A 20,569-nucleotide genomic window follows, 5' to 3' on the forward strand; every position below is an offset into this window, starting at 1 on the left:
CTAGAAAATTTACAATCAGGTGCTTTAAGAATGATTTGTGGAGCCGTGTGAGGAAGTAATCATGAAAAAATCTGCAATGAGACCCATTTCATACCATCAGTTAAGCATAGACAAATGAAAAAACTTACTTAGTTCAACACAATGAAAAATAACGTAACTCCAAACTACTTGTCTGATTTAATTCTAGACATGTATCAGTTTTAAGTTCTTACAGTCTGAGAAATACTGATAGTTTTTGCACAAATCGTTGTCATACAGAGTGATGTACATGGTCCTTTTTACCAGACACCATATGTTTATGGAATGAGTCACCAACTGAAATAATTATCGCACAATCAGTAAATTTGTTCAAAGCATGATTACTGACCATACAAGGAAATGTTCACTTTGATTAAACCTTTGGATCTAGATTTTGTCAAATAATATAAGCATCAGGCTGGGTTGTAGTGACTTGAATGTTCATTTTTGAATAGATATATGTCAAATAGTCGAAATTGTGCATGTGAGTACCCATGGGAAGATTTTCTTCATTACTTCTTTTCTTGCCCTTATGACTTAATGAGATCAGATAAATATTTCTGCACTAATTGTTTTCACTTAAATTCAGTTCTTCAAGTTAATCAGACTTCGAGCAACACAATTAATCAGCTAATTCTTGACTCATAAATATATACTACTTTCAAACAAACTATTCTAAACGCTTATGTATGTAATTACTATGAACCATTTAATGTAATTGTATATCCGGATGGCTGAGCACCTGTCCATATGTTTACACACGCAAATACCAATTGGCCTTGCGTGCCCTAATATGATTCCTATGTCTCCTACCTGTAATTAATTGTAGTTCATTTTGAGTCATGTCAATATTTGGTTGTCACTATAACTACACTGATAAACTGTTGTCCCCGTTGTTTTGGTAGTGACTTTAATCTGGAAGTTTGTGTTAGGTACAGGAACAAGGCCAAAGCGTGGATGACTGTTTCACGATAAGTCACTATCTATCATTTGACAGACAGATGAGATTGAGAGGTGGGTGTGACATCATTGATGGACAATGCAGCCATCCACACCCTCAATGTGAAGTTGACACATGTCAAATTGCATTTCTTCATATTTTATGTATGCATTGATATTCACTGATGTGTTGTCAATCAATAAAGATAATGTCTGAGGCCTATTACATTCGTTTTGTTGTACACGAACATTTGGTCAGTGGTTCAGATATCCGGAAATTCGTTTATCTGGACAATTTCAAGAAAAACACAAGTGTTCGGATAAATGGGGCACAGCTGTATTATGCCTATGTGGAAATAATTGCTTCTGAAATAATTCATTGCTTGTATACTGTATTAATTACTGATTGTATCATGTTATATTTAGTGGAGCAGCACGTGCATCCAATGAGTTAGGGTTAGGGTTAGGGTTAGACTCCTCCAAGGTTAGGATTAGGGTTAGACTCCTCCAGTGCAGTTGGTAAGTGTGTCTATCGCAGTACATAAATTGCTCAAAATACAATTTGCTTCTTTAGAATGAACTTTCAGGAAGATTGAAGTTACGCTGATCCGGAACAATTACCTGCTCAAACTATTCTGTTCAAACTGATATCTTGCTCTCAGTGGCTGAACAGGTATGGGAAGCAAAACTAACACTTTCTCACCACAAGTGAAATTTCTCTCTTTTGACTTTTTGTCATAGTTGAGCTTCATTTTTTCTTGTGAAACTTTCAAGTTCCTTCTGGCCAACTCACTTGCCTTTAATAGTCTGTCCCTAAATGTAGACACATAGTCTAAGAGATTGATCTCAGGTCTGTCATTGAGCCATTGTTCTTTTAAGTGTTTTAGTGGCCCACGCACAGTGTGACCAAACACAAGCTCAAAGGGGCTAAACCCTTAACTTTCCTGAACTGACTCTCTGACAGCAAACAACAACAAATGCACACCCTCATCCCAGTCTTTCTCTGTCTCAAAACAGTAAGTCTTGATCATATTTTTCAAAGTTTGCTGGAATCTCTCTTAATCTCCCTGTGACTCTGGATGACAAGCACTAGGCTTAACTTGCTTAATACCTAACTGGTACATAGCTTGTTGAAACACCTTAGACATAAAGTTTGAACCCTGATCAGACTGAACAACATCTGGCAAACCAACTAAGGTGAAAAACTTTATCAAATCTTTGACAATCACAGGAGCAACAATCCTACAAATTGCCTCAGGAAATCTGGTAGAAGCACACATAATAGTGAGCAAATACTGATTACCAGACTTAGTCTTAGGTAGTGGACCAACACAATCAATAATAACTCTACTGAAATGTTCCTCAAAAACCTCAAAAGTTCAAGGGAGCGGAAGGAATTTTCTGATTTGGTTTTCCAATAATTTGGCATGCATGACAGGTCTTACAAAATTCAGCCACATCATGTCTCAGGTTGGGCCAAAAGAAATGTGCCAAAATTTTCTCACAAGTTTTGTTTACACCCAAATGACCTGCCATGTGACTTTCATGTGCCAATGAAAGTACATGTATTCGAAATAGTTTTGGTACCACAATTTGATGGTAAAATTTCCATTCATCCTCTGCAGGAACATCCGGCGACCTATATTTCCTCATCAGAACACCATCCTTGTAGTAATAACAAACTGGAACCTTGCTAACCTCCTCAAAAGAAACAGCCATACTAGCCAACTTCTGCACTTCAACATCCTCAACCTGTGCAGTAATAAGCTGCTCTTGGGTCGCTTTTGGTCATGCCTTATTGGCCGGCAAGAAGTTAGTTCATAGATCTTGTACAGCTCGCCAAAGCTAATCCAGTGCCTTTGCCCGATCAAAGACATCTACTGTTCCATCTAAACTCCAATCAGCTCCAATGGTCTCCTCAAATGCTCCATCTTCACGTTTGGCACATCTTCATCGGTCCTTAGTTGCTGAGGGATACTCTGGTTGAGTTGCTTCAGCCATTGTACTACCACTCTATTATAATTAGTGGAAGAATTTTGAAGCATACTGCCGTTCTAAGGGTTTCTGATCTTCTATGATGGCTACACCCCAGATGATTGCTGAGTAACTTCAGCATCTAAGGACCTCAAAGAAGCTGAAAGGTTCTGCTTAAGCGAGGTATCTGGAAGCGTTTAACACAGTTATTGCAGCAGCCATGGGAGTGAAGATTTCTGTTGTTCCAGAACTCAGTCCCTCCTTAAGTCTTACAAGCTAGCTGATCAGACACATAAATCCAGCCTCCGGCTTGGGATTTATCAGTGTTGGCTCATCTTAAGTCGCCTTAAGTCGTTTGATTATGAACCTTTGGAACAGAAGGACTTTGAGCAAGTCACGTTCAAAACCTTCTTTTTGGCAGCTCTGGCTATGGACGCATAATGGGAAGGTCTTCCAGTTGCCTGGACAACTGGATTGCTTTTTCTCTATTCCACCCCTGTCCTCTATTGGGGTCCAGAAGACAAGATAGACTTGTCCTTGTGCACAGTACATGCTTTGCAGATCTACCTGGACATGTGCAGAGATTGTCGCCTGTTCATCCCCTTATCAACAGCCTCTACTGGGGAAATCTCTCGGACCACTCTGGCTTTCTGGCCCCGTTCTACGATCTTGAGAGCCAACAACTTCGCAGGACTACCTACACCATTGTCGGCGAAACCTCATGTGACTCGAGCACGATGGCACTACATAGAAACTGTTCGCTGCAGAGCATCATGGAGGGTTGTTTCTGGTGGGCAGAGACAGTCTTCGCCTCACACTATCTTCAGGATCTATCGATGGTGGATGTTGAAGGACTACGTCAGTTTGGGCCCTAGGTCTTGGCACAGCAAGTTCCGTCCTCCAAGAATCGCAGACAAGCATTAGTTTGCGATATTGAATAGCTATGTACTTAATGAAAGATGTTGATGTTATCCATGTCTAAAGCAGGCGAGATCGACTCACCTGGGGAACTAGGGCATGGTCATACCGTCATGCAGAACTATGACAGACTGTGGGCTAGTCTGGTATTACATGCTGATAAGATCGACATTCCACTTGCTCACCTCTACTCTCTCAGCAATTGTGTCAGTGAACTGTTGATTCCGATTACCCTTCGTGGATGTCGAAGCATTCCACTTCTAATCCTTTCTCACTCAGAGTAAGTCGCGGAGATTGCATCTGAAGGTTAAATTAGTTGAGTTCTGACTGGGCTATGCCTTTTTTTCACCAGTTGGGTGTCTGTGAGGGTAGTACCGAAGCAGGAACTGGCCAGTTCGAGCAGGGGTTTCCTGACAAATCCACAGGGTGGCGGGGTTTACATGCTAAACTGCGTCCTTTCAAGTACTTGTACTGACAGCTGTGGGTTGTCACATGAGGCTTGAGCATGCTGCACGAAATGAAAGATGACTGACAGCTGTGTTACGGTTAAGAATTTACCGTGACAACAATTTAAGAAATCCCCTTGTGAACCAGCAAAACAGAACCAAGACAAGTCATAAACGTTCAAATTCTGTATTATTATTATGCATTGAGAGCAAGTCAATTTCACAATGCTGATTACAAATGCAATACAAGTGAGACAAAATCAAAGTCAGTGGGTCACAAAATATAATATATCAAACTCACCAAAGTCTCAGTACGAGAGGTAATCAACTATGCAGAACACAGCGATCGGTGTGACAGCAGATAATGTAGGTCAGGCGTTGACGGGTTTTGATGATCAAGCGTGGCAGTGATGTAACTCCAGCAAGTATGAATGAGTGTGAGTGTCTCCCTCCACATGGCAACCAGCCTTTTTATATATATTTAGCCATTTCCCGAAAGTTTGGGCACAAACGAACATCGTCAACACTGTAGAATGCCCTCGAATAAGTCTCCCAGAAGTAGACACATAGAAAACTAGGAGCAGATAAATTCCGGAAAACCAGAATCCTAAAAGTGTTTACCATCTTTCAAAACGAAATGTGACCCAATAGTAATTATTACTTAATTAATAACAAAAATATACAGAAAATGCACACTCGTAACAGCTGTCTATAGCGAGAGAGAGGGCAGAGGTTGGGCGGTCAGAGGCCAACAACTTTTAACTTGGCATAACTATTCTACTTAGCAAAAGCATGTTCCTCATATGGTCGAATAAAAGAAGAGAGCTGCATAACGCGAGATAGGATAAGTATATAAATATTCAATTTCTTGTAAAATTTCCAGTTTGAGAATTTGTCAGCTCAGGAAGCCATCCTTTCGAACTTTTTTAGGTTCAGAACATCAACAAGCAGTATGCTAGGTTACGGTGCTGCTTTAGCACATTACTCGTCTCCTGTGACATGTTTCTACAAGGCCAGTGGTTGATGGAAGCGAGCATGTCTCACACGGACACCGACCGTGTCAAAACATAAACAAATTCAAGAACACATTGAAAGGGGCACTGACCCAGCGCAATTTCTCGGTATGCATGCACGCACACACAAAATGTCCCTAATTAGTAATGAGTGAATTCTGTTTGGACGAAAACGAAATAGTTAATTTGAAAAGAATCATCCTCCCTCTCTCTGAGAGAAGCATGATGTTATTCACGCGGGGGCACTGTGGGCGAGCTGTCTAAGGCGCCAGGCTACTAATCCAGCAAGCTTTGAGGTACCGGGATCGAGCCCACCTGTGACAGGGTGTAAAAAACCTTGGAGTCAACTTTGTGTGCAGACTTTTTCAGTGTTGTCACACTAGTGTGCGGTACACAACCCTGTGCACTTAAAAGAACCCATGAATTTGGTAGATGACCAGATGGTGGCCACACGAATACGTGCTAACAGCTAGTTGCTGGTACAGCATCGTGCAGTAAACATGGATAAAGTACTGTGACTATCTGTTCCCATCCACCCAGCTGTGAATGGGTACCTCATAAGGATGGGAAAGCCACATTAACTCGGTGCGCCTGGTAGGCTGCAAGAGTGGTATGTTTCCAGGAGTTGACATTGAAAATACTATGTGCTGTTGTGATTGACATCCAATGATTGAGGTAAAAACAAAGCACCCTTGAGCAGTTGAACTAACTGGATATCGGCGCTATACACATATCTAGTTGTATTGTATTTATCTGTACAAAAGAAATGATTATCAAGAATATGAAACAAACATCCGTGTACTACCACTTCTCCTGCATTGCGATACTGACCATGGAATAATGTTATGTTCAGTCTGTTTTCAAAGTCATAATATGTGAGATTCCTCATTGGTTTAGACATATATTTATTTATGAAAGTGAATTTGGATTTGTGAACAAGCATTACTGCTTATGTTAACACACAACATAACACGCAACATGAAGTGGAGGATTGGACGTCATCGATATTGACTATTGCATGAATGTAATGCTTTAACTGCAAATAATTATCTACAGATAACATCAAATAAAACTATTCTCTAAGTAGTTTAGGGTTAGAGAGTTACAGGTGTGTGTGTCTAATGATCATCATTAACATATACATAAAAACTGACAGCTTAACACAAAACAATATGCCATCAACCAAATTCAATGCAATACAATTTAATACCACTCTGTTGACAAATCTCTCAGGTGTATTAGAGCGATAATCACCACAGGACGAACAAACCTGCAGCTCAGCTGCTAATAAGAAAAGCAAGATTTAAACTCTTCAAAGTTTTAACTTACTTCCAGAGGCTTCTGAAAGAGGCATATAAACCTGGGACTTGACTGTTTTCATTCCAGAGGCTGTCTTACCTGAACATCATCTTTCCAAGGCATTTACAAACATGTAAATGTTGTCTTTGTTTTGCAGTGCTGGTTGTGGTAGAATTAAAAGTACTGTGTTGTGTTTATTCAGGGAGGTGAACAGCTACCTGATTGTGGCAGAATTAAGAGTAATGTGTTGTGTTTATTCAGGGAGGTGAACAGCTACCTGGTTGTGGCAGAATTAAGAGTAATGTGTTTTGTTTATTCAGGGAGGTGAACAGCTACCTGGTTGTGGCAGAATTAAGAGTAATGTGTTGTGTTTATTCAGGGAGGTGAACAGCTACCTGGTTGTGGCAGAATTAAGAGTAATGTGTTTTGTTTATTCAGGGAGGTGAACAGCTACCTGGTTGTGGTGGATGTGGAGGAAGAGGGAGTTGCTGGAGAGGATGTAAGTTATCATTAGATAACTCTGTGACTTGTAGTGTAGAAAGCTGCTGTGATAAGCAGCACGTTTTGTTAACTGTCACTACTGTATGGATGGGAATATGCTGCTGTGAAAATCAATGGCAACATGTAACTTCTTGTACACAGCACTGTTCACCTTGTTGTACATGGCAGTAGTGACACATGTAACTTGTTGTACATGGCATTAGTGACACAGATAACCTCTGTACATGGCACTAGTGACACATTTAACTTGTTGTACATGGCACTAGTGACACAGGTAACTTCTGTACATGGCACTGTGACACATGTAACTTGTTGTACGTGGCACTAGTGACACAGGTAACTTGTTGAACATGGCACTAGTGACACAGGTAACTTGTTGTACACTGTACTAGTGACACAGGTAACTTCTGTACATGGCACTAGTGACACATGTAACTTCTTGTACATGGCATTAGTGACACAGGTAACCTGTTGTACATGGCACTAGTGACACAGATAACTGCTGTACATGGCACTAGTGACACAGGTAACTTGTTGTACATGGCATTAGTGACACAGGTAACTTGTTGCACATGGCATTAGTGACACAGATAACTTCTGTACATGGCACTAGTGACACAGGTAACTTGTTGTACACTGTACTAGTGACACAGGTAACTTCTGTACATGGCACTACTGACACAGGTAACTTGTTGTACACTGTACTAGTGACACAGGTAACTTCTGTACATGGCACTAGTGACACATGTAACTTGTTATACATGGCATTAGTGACACATGTAACTTGTTGTACATGGCATTAGTGACACAGATAACTTCTGTACACTGTACTAGTGACACAGGTAACTTGTTGTACATGGCACTAGTGACATAGGTAACTTGTTGTACACTGTACTAGTGAAACAGGTAACTTGTTGAACATGGCACTAGTGACACAGGTAACTTGTTGTACACTGTACTAAAGACACATGTAACTTCTGTACATGGCACTAGTGACTTGTAACTTGTTGTACATGGCATTAGTGACACAGGTAACTTGTTGTACACTGTACTAGTGACACAGGTAACTTCTGTACATGGCACTACTGACACATGTAACTACTTGTACATGGCATTAGTGACACAGGTAACTTGTTGTACATGGCACTAGTGACACAGGTAACTTGTACATGGCATTAGTGACACAGGTAACTTGTTGTACATGGCACTAGTGACACAGGTAACTTGTACATGGCACTAGTGACACAGGTAACTTGTTGTACACTGCACTAGTGACACATGTAACTTGTTGTACATGGCACTAGTGACACAGGCAATTTGTACATGGCATTAGTGACACAGTTAATTTGTTGTACATGGCACTAGAGATACAGGTAACTTGTACATGGCACTAGTGACACACGTAAGTTATTGCACACGGCACTAGTGATGCATGTAATTTGTTGTACATGGCACTAGTGACGCAGGTAACTTGTACACAGCATTAGTGGTGTATGTATCTTGTTCTCAGCACTAGACTATTAACACAGCTTACGTCTTGTTCCAGTAAAAACCTGAATTTACATGCCATGTGTATTGCACGTGGCGCATGTCATAGTACATAGCTGCTTTTGTCACATGGACCACGTGTTATTGCTGACTGATGTGGTTGTTCAGGTACCACGTTTTATTCCTGACTGTGATGTGATTGTTCAGGTACCACATGTTATTGCTGACCGTGATGTGGTCATTCAGGTACCACATGTTATTGCTGACTGAGATGTGGTGGTTCAGGTACCACATGTTATTACTGACTGAGATGTGGTGGTTCAGGTACCACATGTTATTGCTGACTGTGTGATGTGGTTGTTGACGTACCACATGTTATTGCTGACTTTGATGTGGTTGTTCAGGTACCACATGTTATTACTGACTGAGATGTGGTTGTTCAGGGACCACATGTTATTGCTGACTGTGATGTGGTTGTTCAGGTACCACATGTTATTGCTGACTGTGATGTGAATGTTCAGGTACCACATGCTATTGCTGACCGTGATGTGGTTGTTGAGGTACCACATGTTATTGCTGACTGCTCTGGTTGTTGAGGTACCACACGTTTTATTTCTGACTGTGATGTGATTCTTCAGGTACCATATGCTATTGCTGACTGTAATGTGGTTGTTCAGGTACCACATGTTATTGCTGACAGTGATGTGATTGTTCAGGTACCACATGTTATTGCTGACTGTGATGTGGTTGTTCAGGTACCATATGTTATTGCTGACTGTGGTGTGGTCATTCAGGTACCACAGGTTTTATTGCTGACTGTGATGTGGTTGTTCAGGTACCACGTGTTATTGCTGACTGTGATGTGATTGTTCAGGTACCACATGTTATTGGTGACTTTGATGTGGTTGTTCAGGTACCACATGTTATTGCTGACTGAGATGTGGTTGTTCAGGTACCACATGTTATTGCTGACTGTGATGTGGTTCTTCAGGTACCACATGTTATTGTTGACTGTGATGTGGTCAGGTACCACATGTTATTGCTGACTTTGATGTGGTTGTTCAGGTACCACATGTTATTGCTGACTGACATATGGTTGTTCAGGTACCACATGTTATTGCTGACTGTGTGATGTGGTTGTTGACGTACCACATGTTATTGCTGACTGTGATGTGGTTGTTTACGTACCACTTCTTATTGCTGACTGTGATGTGGTTGTTCAAGTACCACATGTTATTGCTGACTGTGATGTGGTTGTTCAGGTACCATATGTTATTGCTGACTGTGGTGTGGTCATACAGGTACCACATGTTTTATTGCTGACTGAGATGTGGTTGTTCAGGTATTACGTGTTATTGCTGACTGTGATGTGGTCATTCAGGTACCACATGTTATTGCAGACTGTGATGTGGTTGTTCAGGTACCACATGTTATTGCTGACTGCTCTGGTTGTTGAGGTACCACACGTTTTATTGCTGACTGTGATGTGATTCTTCAGGTACCATATGCTATTGCTGAGTGAGATGTGGTTGTTCAAGTACCACATGTTATTGCTGACTGTGATGTGATTGTTCAGGTACCACATGTTATTGCTGACTGTGATGTGGTTGTTGAGGTACCACATGTTATTGCTGACTGTGATGTGATTGTTCAGGTACCACATGTTATTGCTGACTTTGATGTGGTTGTTCAGGTACCATAAGTTATTGCAGACTGTGGTGTGGTCATTCAGGTACCACATGTTTTATTGCTGACTGAGATGTGGTTGTTCAGGTACTATGTGGTATTGCTGACTGTGATGTGATTGTTGAGGTACCACATGTTATTGCTGACTGTGATGTGGTTGTTCAGGTACCACATGTTATTGCTGACTGTGATGTGGTTGTTCAGGTACCATATGTTATTGCTGACTGTTATGTGGTTGTTCAAGTAGCATGTTATTGCTGACTGTGATGTGGTTGTTCAGGTACCATATGTTATTGCTGACTGTGATGTGGTTGTTCAGGTACCACGTGTTGTTGCTGACTGTGATGTGGTCATTCAGGTACCACATGTTATTGCTGACTGTGATGTGGTTGTTCAGGTACCACATGTTATTGGTGACTTTGATGTGGTTGTTGACGTACCACATGTTATTGCTGACTGTGATGTGGTTGTCCAGGTACCACATGTTATTGCTGACTGTGATGTGGTTGTTCAGGTACCACATGTTATTGCTGACTGTGATGTTGTTGTTCAAGTACCACATGTTTTTTTGCTGACTGTGATGTGATTGTTCAGGTACCACATGTTTTATTGCTGACTGAGATGTGGTTGTTCAGGTACCACATGTTATTGCTGACTGTGATGTGGTTGTTCAGGTACCACATGTTATTGCTGACTGTGATGTGATTGTTCAGGTACCACATGTTATTGCTGACTGTGATGTGATTGTTCAGGTACCACATGTTATTGCTGACTGTGATGTGGTTGTTCAGGTACCACATGTTATTGCTGACTGTGGTGTGGTCATTCAGGTACCACATGTTATTGCTGACTGAGATGTGGTTGTTCAGGTACCACGTTTTATTCCTGACTGTGATGTGGTTGTTCAGGTACCACATGTTAATGCTGACTGTGGTGTGGTTGTTCAGGTACCACATGTTATTACTGACTGAGATGTGGTTGTTCAGGTACCACATGTTATTGCTGACCGAGATGTGGTTGTTCAGGTACCAAATGTTGTTGCTGACTGTTTGATGTGGTTGTTGACTTAGCACATGTTATTGCTGACTGTGATGTGGTTGTTCAGGTACCACATGTTATTACTGACTGTGATGTGGTTGTTCAGGTACCACATGTTATTGCTGACTGTTATGTGGTTGTTCAGGTACCACATGTTTTATTGCTGACTGTGATGTGATTGTTGAGGTACCATATGTTATTGCTGACTGTGATGTGATTGTTGAGGTACCACATGTTATTGCTGACTGTGATGTGGTTGTTCAGGTACCACATGTTATTGGTGACTGTCATGTGGTTGTTCAGGTACCACATGTTATTGCTGACTGTGATGTGGTTGTTCAAGTAGCATGTTATTGCTGACTGTGATATGATTGTTGAGGTACCACGTGTTATTGCTGACTGTGATGTGATTGTTGAGGTACCACATGTTATTGCTGATTATGATGTGTATCCCTGTTTCCTGTGGTGGTTGTTCAGGGCAAGGTATCCCCGGGAGACGTGATGGATGACATGTTTGGAGAGAGTCTGCGTGGGGTCAAACGGGGCAAGGTAAGTGGGCTTATGCCAGCCTGATATATTTTTCTGTCTGCTTCTGACATCAAGTCAAGTTCTGTACTCTTTCCACTTCTGATACCCTGCTGAATGTTGTACTCTCTTCCACTTGCAATAAGTGAAAGTGTTCATCAGTTTTCAGTTCAAATATTTTTAAGAGCAGTGGGATATATCAGCAGATTTTCTTTGCTCCATTCTGTTTATGAACCAGACATAACATGGTATTAACATTCCTGCAGGTACAAGACCTGTTTCACCAGTACAGAGGATTACCAGTATATGCAGGATTTGTGAAGGTGAGATATGTAGTCTTCCAGATGGAGGCGGAACAGTTTTAGTTCACAGTTGAAGTGTCTTACCCAAGACCTCACAGTTGAGGTGTAAGTTTGGGAAGATTTGGGTTAGATTTGGACCTGTTGGACACACAGCATTGTATCCCAAATGTGTGGATTGATGCTCATTCTATTGATCACTGGTTATATACTGCTGGAATATTGCAGGGTGTGCCGTCAAACAAACAGTTGCAGTGCAGAATCCCTGGTATTGTTTCTACGCTGGAACTGTGCAATATTACGCTGCAACTGTGAGGTTTGGGGTTCTATACATCATCTGTGACCTGTGAGGATCCTGGGTTATAGCTGATCTTCAGTAACTCATGCTGGTCAGTAGTATAGGTAATGAGAGTTCTGGACCACTTTTCAAAAACCCCCTCTAAAAAGCCTCATTTAGTAAATGAGGCTTTGGTGGGACCATTAGCTCTTGCTATTATTGCCCCTACTACAAAGCCACGCCATCACGTTTACCGTGACTTGGCAGGCGGTAACACTGTGCCGTACGGTACGATCAATAATTCTTCTCTTACAAACCCCCTACCTGGCCCACCCCTCAAGTAGTACAAGTTAGGTTCGTCGGCTTTCATATCCACTTTATCTATGTTGTAAGTTTTGACTGACCATATAGGATCGGTGGCTCGCTTACGGCTATGTTATGTTTATATCGATGAAACAGTTTAATGTGAACCGCCTACGATCTCTTTGGTGTTCATAATAAAGGCTTGCTGGGCTTTTTGTATTCCCTGTGCTATGTACTTTTTTTTCTCATCCTCGCTGATAGCAGACTTACGAGATTTGGACCGAATATCTTGTTTCATTCCGTTATATTTTGTGAGTTCAGAGAGGATTGAACGAAACTCCTCTTCTGAGATCTTACTGTCAGAGAGTGCCGTGGAAATACGCTCACTCACTGTGTTGAGCTTTGCTTCAGCCAGAACCCTGATCTCGTCGTGTTTCAATGCCTTACGATTAAGTCTGCGTGATACTAACTTAAGCGCCAACCCTACCAACCCTGTCACCCCAGCCGTTATTTCAATACCTAGCACTATAGGTGCAGCCACGATGGTGGTTAACAACCCAACGCCTGCCGCCCCTAGTCCCATGCTGGTTGCCATAAGGGTAGTGTCAGCTCCGTCCACGATATTGAAAGCTCTATTGTATTTTTTACATAGTGCTTTCCGCGTGTCACGGTCTTGTTCTAGTTGGCGTTTCATATCACATAACTGCCTCAAGCGGAACCCATCTACGGTTTCCAATGTCTTCGCTACTTCCTCTACGACTGGGTACAGACCCATCCTATAATATATATTTTGAAAGATATTTTAATTGGGGTTCAGTTAAAAATCTTTCAATGTATTTGAAGCCTACAAGATCTAGACCATCAATCAGGGTAATAGGTGAGAGGTTAATAGACTTTCCTGTTGTAATAAAAACCCCACTGAGGCTTATTAAGCGGTTTATAGGGGCCCCGTGGGTATCCTGTTGTATAACAATACGACAATATTTGTCTGTGTGTTCATCAAACCAGTGTATTGACACCCCGGGTAAAATTTGTTGTTCTTTTGAGGTATTTTCATTACCTAAATAGAAAAAGAAGACTTCTATGATGAGTGTGAAAGGGGGGGATATATCAAGATGTATGTTATATATGTTATTGCGAAATGGTAATTTATTTGTTACTATAGTCCTTAACCTATTTTTCCCGGGACCAGTAGCCATCATGATTAATGACCTCTCCGGAATGAAATCCCCGACCCAACTACCGTTGTTCTTAATCTTAGAGATCACCGCATTTTCACCTATTGTGATATAAGGTGAGGCTGGTGTTAAGTTGACCAGCCATTTGGGTTCTTTAAAATCTGATAACGGCACCCGTTTGTACACGTTGTCTTTGAAGTGCAGGATGTATAATTCATCTTCCTCACCAGGCTGATCGAATCCCTCCGTGTCTCCTAGGTCGTTAAGCGTAGTGTTGGGATGATGACTAGTCATTATTATACTATTATGATATAATTTCCAACTGGTTTTCTGATAATAATTCAGGGGTTAACTTAATACCCATGAAGTGTATGTTGTCAGGCAGGAAGATATTGATTAGTGATATCTTGTTTTCTACGATCACGTTGACCCCCTGCAGACTGGTCTTGGAGTCGACACCCACCCGCACGTAAACGTTGCAAACTTGAAACTGGTGTCGTTTCACCCACCCGAGTTTGATCCCCTTCACGATCTCGACATCATTCCCCGATGGTTCCCCTAGGTAGACTTTGATGAACAGTGTTGAGTTTGCCGGTAGACTCTCTAGTATCTTAACCACGCCTTCGAATTCAGACACCAACTGCAATTTCACGTTTTGCATGGCCGGTTTACTCGATAGCATGTGGGCTGCTATAGTGTTGACTGGGCTGACGACTATGCTACGTCTCTGAGTTGGGACGTAAGCCACGAGCAGGGTTCCATTGTTCACGACTTTGTTTAGGTGGTTGTCTTTGTTATCCGTGAACACGTAAGGGGAGACGAGTCTAATATTGAGAAACCATTTGTTATCGGGTAACAACACCCACTTGTCATCTTCGGTGAAGACGAGCATATATGGTTTGTTTTTGACGACGGTAGTGCTCTCAACATCGTCTAAGTCGAACAGTTTACCTCCGAATGATGGGTATATTCTCCAGTTGTCATCACCGGTGTTGACGAGGGCGTACTTAGTGTTGGCTGTTGCCCCTGTGGTATCTATCATATCACTTAGGGCTCCACCGGAGGGGATTTCAACACGTTTGTAAATGTTGTTTTTTAGTTGCAAGGCATACGATTTACCATCTACTCCGGGAGCGTCGAAACCGCGTGTGTCTCCGAGGTCGGAGATCCCGATATTGACGCATTTTTTCACTCCGGGTCCTTGTGCGCTGGTCATGTTACGTGAAGCGTTAAGCTGAGGTATCCTATATTTACAGGATTATGATTTATATCTAACACCGATATTGTCAGTTCAGGTATGTTGCCCTGGGTTAATCTCTTATACTGCCGTGGTGAAAATGACTCGGTTCTACCGTCGTTGAATTTTTCAGTTTTCACCGGCACTGCTCTCAGTATAGTGGAAGGGTGACCTCCTTGAATGTTATACGTTGTGCTCACCTGACCGAGATGAATGTATAGCTCTCGGTACGGTACTAGTTCGGGTAACTTCGTGCCTGTGACGGTTGTTGTTGGTTTTATCTCGTCAGGAGACATACCGAGTATCCTCGCTAATGGTCGGCCTAGCCTCAATGAGGTTCTTCCGTTGTTGATTAACACCACTGTGCCGTTTGAGTCGTTCATCTTGAGTTCGGCTCCCAGGGGTTTGAAGACCTCGTCGTTTAGCGAGCACACGCTGTAGTAACCGTCAGTTATCTGACTGCGAGTTCCACTGACGAACAGCTTATTGTTGCTGATATTAATGTTAGTCCATTGCGGTAGGTAGGTGATATCGCAGAGTGCGACTTCGAGTTGACCTGACGTGTTATCGATCGCGTGCGTCAGCTGAACGGCCTCACCGCTCGTTATTCCTGGAAGTGTTATGTACATATTATATTATATAATTTATATATTATAATATGGATTTAGCACACTTGAAAATCGTGGTGAATGCAGATGGTACGGGGTTTAAAACAACCTTTATTGATATCTTTGAAAAGTATGTCGTGTCCGTTAATAACGCGCAGGCGGTGGTAAACTGGAATCAAAACCCAATGCAGTTTTGGCAGAACCAACTCAACTTTGCTGTGTGGTGTGCGACGACAGGGTCGGGTGTGACACCAGACTATGGTATAGACGAACTGAGTAAGGCGGTTGTTTTGTTTCATATTTATTATCAAACGAGACGAATATTGAAGGAAATAAGTGCTCCTCTTCCCCAAGATAAAGCGTGGAGTATGACGAATAACCCCTATGATAGACGCGCTTATGAACGTATTTGTGGGGAGTTTGAGATTCCAACGAATAAAGACTTTCGCCTTCCTGGTGTGAACCATGGTCTCGGTATAGTTCTCGTGTACTTCTACAGGTCCGGAAAATATTATGCCGGTTCTAAAGATGGTTCATACAACCCAAACCGGCATACATTTACAGGCCCCACAACGAATGAAAAGATCCATGTCAGCTGTATAAAGCAAACCAGTCCTGATGCAGCCACAGCCTGGACTAAAATGATCTCAAAAACATCGAAAGGATTCACTCGTGCTGGTACAATACGCTTGAACGACTCGATTCGAACGTACGTGTGGGCGCTGTTGGGTGCGCAGTCGATGACGCGTTCTAACATCCTCGGTAAGGGAACTGCTTACGACGCTCAGACACAATTCGTTTCCAACGTTGATGATGCTATCAATTCACCAGTTGATCTCCCGAGGGCCATCGAACGCTACCAAAACGTGTTAGAATACGCCAGATCGAAAGTCAATTACGTGTTCGGCGTGGGGTTGTACATGGCTCCGAGTGATATGCAACTGAGAATAAAAAAAGTGGTGGGTTATAACAACGAAATAGTCATAGCCACGAAGGATCAAAAGTTGGGTGTCAACCCCGATATTAACACCCCACATATCCCACACACCCAACCACGTGAAACGGGTATAGTTGCGCCGCCCCCGGAGCCTAAAGTTCATGTGGAGGTACCCCCGGGGGGTGTGGGGGTTTCCACCACCTATCAGCAGCATATTGATAATAAAACAGCCCTAGTGGTTGGTGGGGTAACTTTGGGACTTATTTGGTTAAAGATTTCTTAGCCGCTACGTACACCAGACCCGCCACGGCGACGATGGCTGCCCACAGGTTTTGACTGAGCCACATGGCAGTTTTAGACAGAGCGCTCAACAACCACGAGACGATGCTACCCAGGATGCCGGGAAGGGCTTCGGCGGCTTTACCAGCCAGTTTAGCTAGGCCTTCCCCGAGTTTTTTGATCCAGTCTTTAACACCACCACCACCGCCTGGAGTTCCCCCGCCGCCGGCAGACCCCACAGGGGTTCCTCCCACCAGTGACACCACCAGGGTTGATATGATTAAACCCAATGCAGTCAGAATGCTGGCGATGGTGATCCCTTGCTCCCGGAATAATATCCGAATCCTGTCTGCTAACGTGGTGTCTCGGTAGAGGACTTGATTGATGGTTTCCCGTATACGGTTGACCTGGGATCGAAGCTTTTCTTTGAAGGAGGATGCTGTCTCCAGCCAGGTCTGCTTTTCATCTTCCAAATTACGTATTCGTTCCTCGATGGTGGCTTTCATAGACTCGTCCTCAGTTTCACCGAGTTTTTTCTTTTCATAGGCGATGTGGTCGTCTATCTCACTCATTTTGGCTGTGCTTTTCGCGAGATGTCCGCGAATGGTTTGCATCGTCAGATCCAACCCCCGCAGTTCCCGAACGGTAAATTCAAGCCCCGGGAATGGTTTGTTCTCGTAGTCGGCCAACACCTTTTTAATATCATAAGTCATGTTTTGATTTGATGTGGCGTCCCTGATGCCTTCCAGATCTTGAACTAACTTCGGAGGATACTGCTTAGGTCGCGCGCCACCGTAATTTGTGAAGCCTAGTTCATCTTGAACAAAGTTAATCTTATATTTACCGGCCAATGTTGATAAAGCAAGCGGTTTTCTCGTTGTTTGATGAAAGAGATCAATCCCCGGGTGAGCCTTCAAACGCAGCGTGCCATTGCTATCGAAGGTAAAATCGGAATAGTTCCTTCCCAACAGCTTGAGTTTGGATTTATTTTCAACTGCGTTGTAATAATCGTCGACGGCGCCTTTAATGAGCTCGTCACCTTGCGAGAATGAGGTCTCCTGGTCATCATCGTATACCTGGGCACTAGCGCCCCGCATATCATCCATAGGTATGTCTTCATCCATTAGTATTAAAAATATATTTCATTTATATAACAATGTACGGTAGAAAATTAGATCCTTTCAGAAAATTGAGAGAGCCATTAGGTGCCAGAGCCGTGCGACAGTCGGTGACCATCACCAACATTCCTAGTAAGATAGACCAGAACCAAACTCTGCTGGTTAGATTTCCAAACCTTGGTGAGAATGACCTCATTGTACCAGGCACTGTTCGACTGGCGTTCAATATCACGTTGACCTCCGACAACAACAAACGCGAGCTAGTGCGGAACGTGGGTCGAGCTATCATCAAGAAAACGACCGTCAAGATCAGCGGTAACGAGGTACTGAGCATCGACGACAGCGACGTGTTTCACTGCTACAAGGATCTCTGGAAAAGCGAGAGAGAACGAGTCAATGATGTGTACCAGGGTATCAGCAAATCAACCCGGGCGCGCATAGGGTATGTCTTCACGACAGACCAGCAAGACAAGCTATCGGACGGTGAAAAGGCTATCGCTCTAGCATACGGGAATCGATTCTGCGTGCCGCTCGACTTCGAGTTGCTCACGGGACACGCGCCGTTTTACCAGGCCGCGCTGGGTGATAGGCTAGAATACGAGCTCACGTTTAACGACTATAGCAAAGTAGTGCGTACGCCGAACGGTGATGAGGCCAGTTATGCCATAGACAACATCTCTCTGGAGTTCGACATGGTCACTAGTCCGGAGCTGGCCAGGCAGGTTCGAAGCCAGTACTCTGGGAAGATGGCTATCCTGTACGATCGCGTACTGAGGCATAGATCAGTCGTGCGAGATAAGAGCGACACTGTGTGGAATATCAACCTGAACGTGCCGGCGCGATCGATGAAAGGTATCCTGGTCGTCCCCGTGGAGGATTACGATCCATTCCGGAGGGACAGCGAGAAGTTTTTCAACCCCGAGATTGAAAAGGTGGAAGTTACCATCGAGGGCGTGCCCAACCAGCTGTTCAGTCATGGTATGAGACCACACCAGCAGTGGGATGAGATAAAAAAGCTACCAGTGGGGGATTACATAACAAAGGACCTGGACCTCGGCTCCGTGCAGATCGGTGAATACTTGACCACCAAGTACGCCCTATGGTTGGACATGCGATCCACGGATGATGATAAACTGCACGGTAGCGGGCGTCGTATAGATAACGGTAGCGAAGGGATAACCATCCAGATTACTAAGAAGGCTCAAACCGCTGGTAAGTTGAAATTATATCTGTACGTTATTATGGACGCGCAACTTAATATAGACAATGGGAGATTCGTGCAAGCCATCTACTAGTGGGGGGTACCCCCCCATACCCCCCAACAATAAACTACCAACCTCTGGGGGGTGTGGGGGTCTCCCCCTCCCCACTGACCCACACTGCGCTATCATATGCGGGCAGACTGGCTGTGGGAAGACCGTTTTCGTGTTGGATATGTTGGAGGGTTACTACAAGGATGTGTTCGATAACATCGTTATCATGTGCCCTACTCTGAGCATGAATAAAACGTACGCGCGACCTTGGGTGATGACGGACCCGGACGTACACAAAATCGACCCTGGAACACGCCTGCAGGACTGGTTGAAAGCTCTTCACGAGAAATTTAAAGGGGAACCGACGCTGTTTATACTGGACGACTGCAGCGCTAATCGCGAGATAACAAAAAAGAGAGACATGCTATCGTACCTGGCCTTCTCCGGCCGGCATGCAAATCACAGCGTCTGGGTGCTAACGCAGAAGTTCAACTCGGTGTTGAAAGACCTCAGGGAGCAGACGCGATGGGTGGCCTTATTTCACTGCAAGGACAGGGATTCGTTCGAGGAGTGTTTGAGAGAGAACGATGTGATGAGTAAATTAGAACGGGAACGGGTGAAGAAACAGCTCGCTGAAACTAAACACGCTAAGCTCGTTCTAAAGACCGACCAACCAGTAGCAAATATAGTTTGCTAAGCAAAGCTAAGCAAAAGCTAAGCAAAGCTAAGCAAATGCTAAGCATAGCTATGATATTTGAAGTATTTGTCGTGTGCAACTTAACCTTCATTTCTCTGTGTTTTGTTTGTATCGGGTATTATATAGTTAAAACTAAATCTTACTTGTTATATTATAAGATGGAGTGTGAGGAATTGCTCGAACAATTGTCTGTGGAGGGTTCCCCAACTGGGGATTCCCCCAAGCGAGAGAAACTGGTGGCGTTGGCTGTTGGCGGCAAAGCCAAACATTACTTTGGAGACTACACTCCGGATAAAATTAACAAAATGTCAGCCGAAGAAATCGATAAGCTGTACGCTAGATACGAGTCCCGGCTCGGAGCAGAAATGACAAAGACAATAGGATCGGCTATGACCCAGATATACACCGGTATTGTATCACACTTCCTTCCCATTCCACCAGAGCGCCGACTTTACCTGTGGGAGGACCTAGATAAAGACCCTTTTATCGAACACGCCGTGAGCTCTATCAGCTGCGGGCTATACCACAAATATGGTAT

General features: G+C 43.4%; 1 protein-coding gene across 6 annotated transcripts in view; it reads left to right on the forward strand.

The window, feature by feature from the left end:
• Positions 1-20,569, forward strand: part of LOC137284447 (uncharacterized) — a 133,392-nt gene that overhangs the window by 40,440 nt on the left and 72,383 nt on the right. For all 6 annotated transcript variants that reach the window (XR_010956904.1, XM_067816251.1, XM_067816252.1 and 3 more), the window contains 3 exons: positions 7,046-7,106; positions 11,798-11,869; positions 12,112-12,168. Coding sequence is in view for 5 of the 6 variants with exons in the window: in XM_067816251.1 (XP_067672352.1) it covers positions 7,046-7,106; positions 11,798-11,869; positions 12,112-12,168 (190 nt within the window). In the remaining variant the exon portion in view is untranslated. The remainder of the gene's footprint in view (positions 1-7,045; positions 7,107-11,797; positions 11,870-12,111; positions 12,169-20,569) is intronic.

The sequence above is a fragment of the Haliotis asinina genome, chromosome 5 (assembly GCF_037392515.1).
Source record: "Haliotis asinina isolate JCU_RB_2024 chromosome 5, JCU_Hal_asi_v2, whole genome shotgun sequence".
NCBI classification, from domain to species: Eukaryota; Metazoa; Mollusca; class Gastropoda; order Lepetellida; family Haliotidae; genus Haliotis; species Haliotis asinina.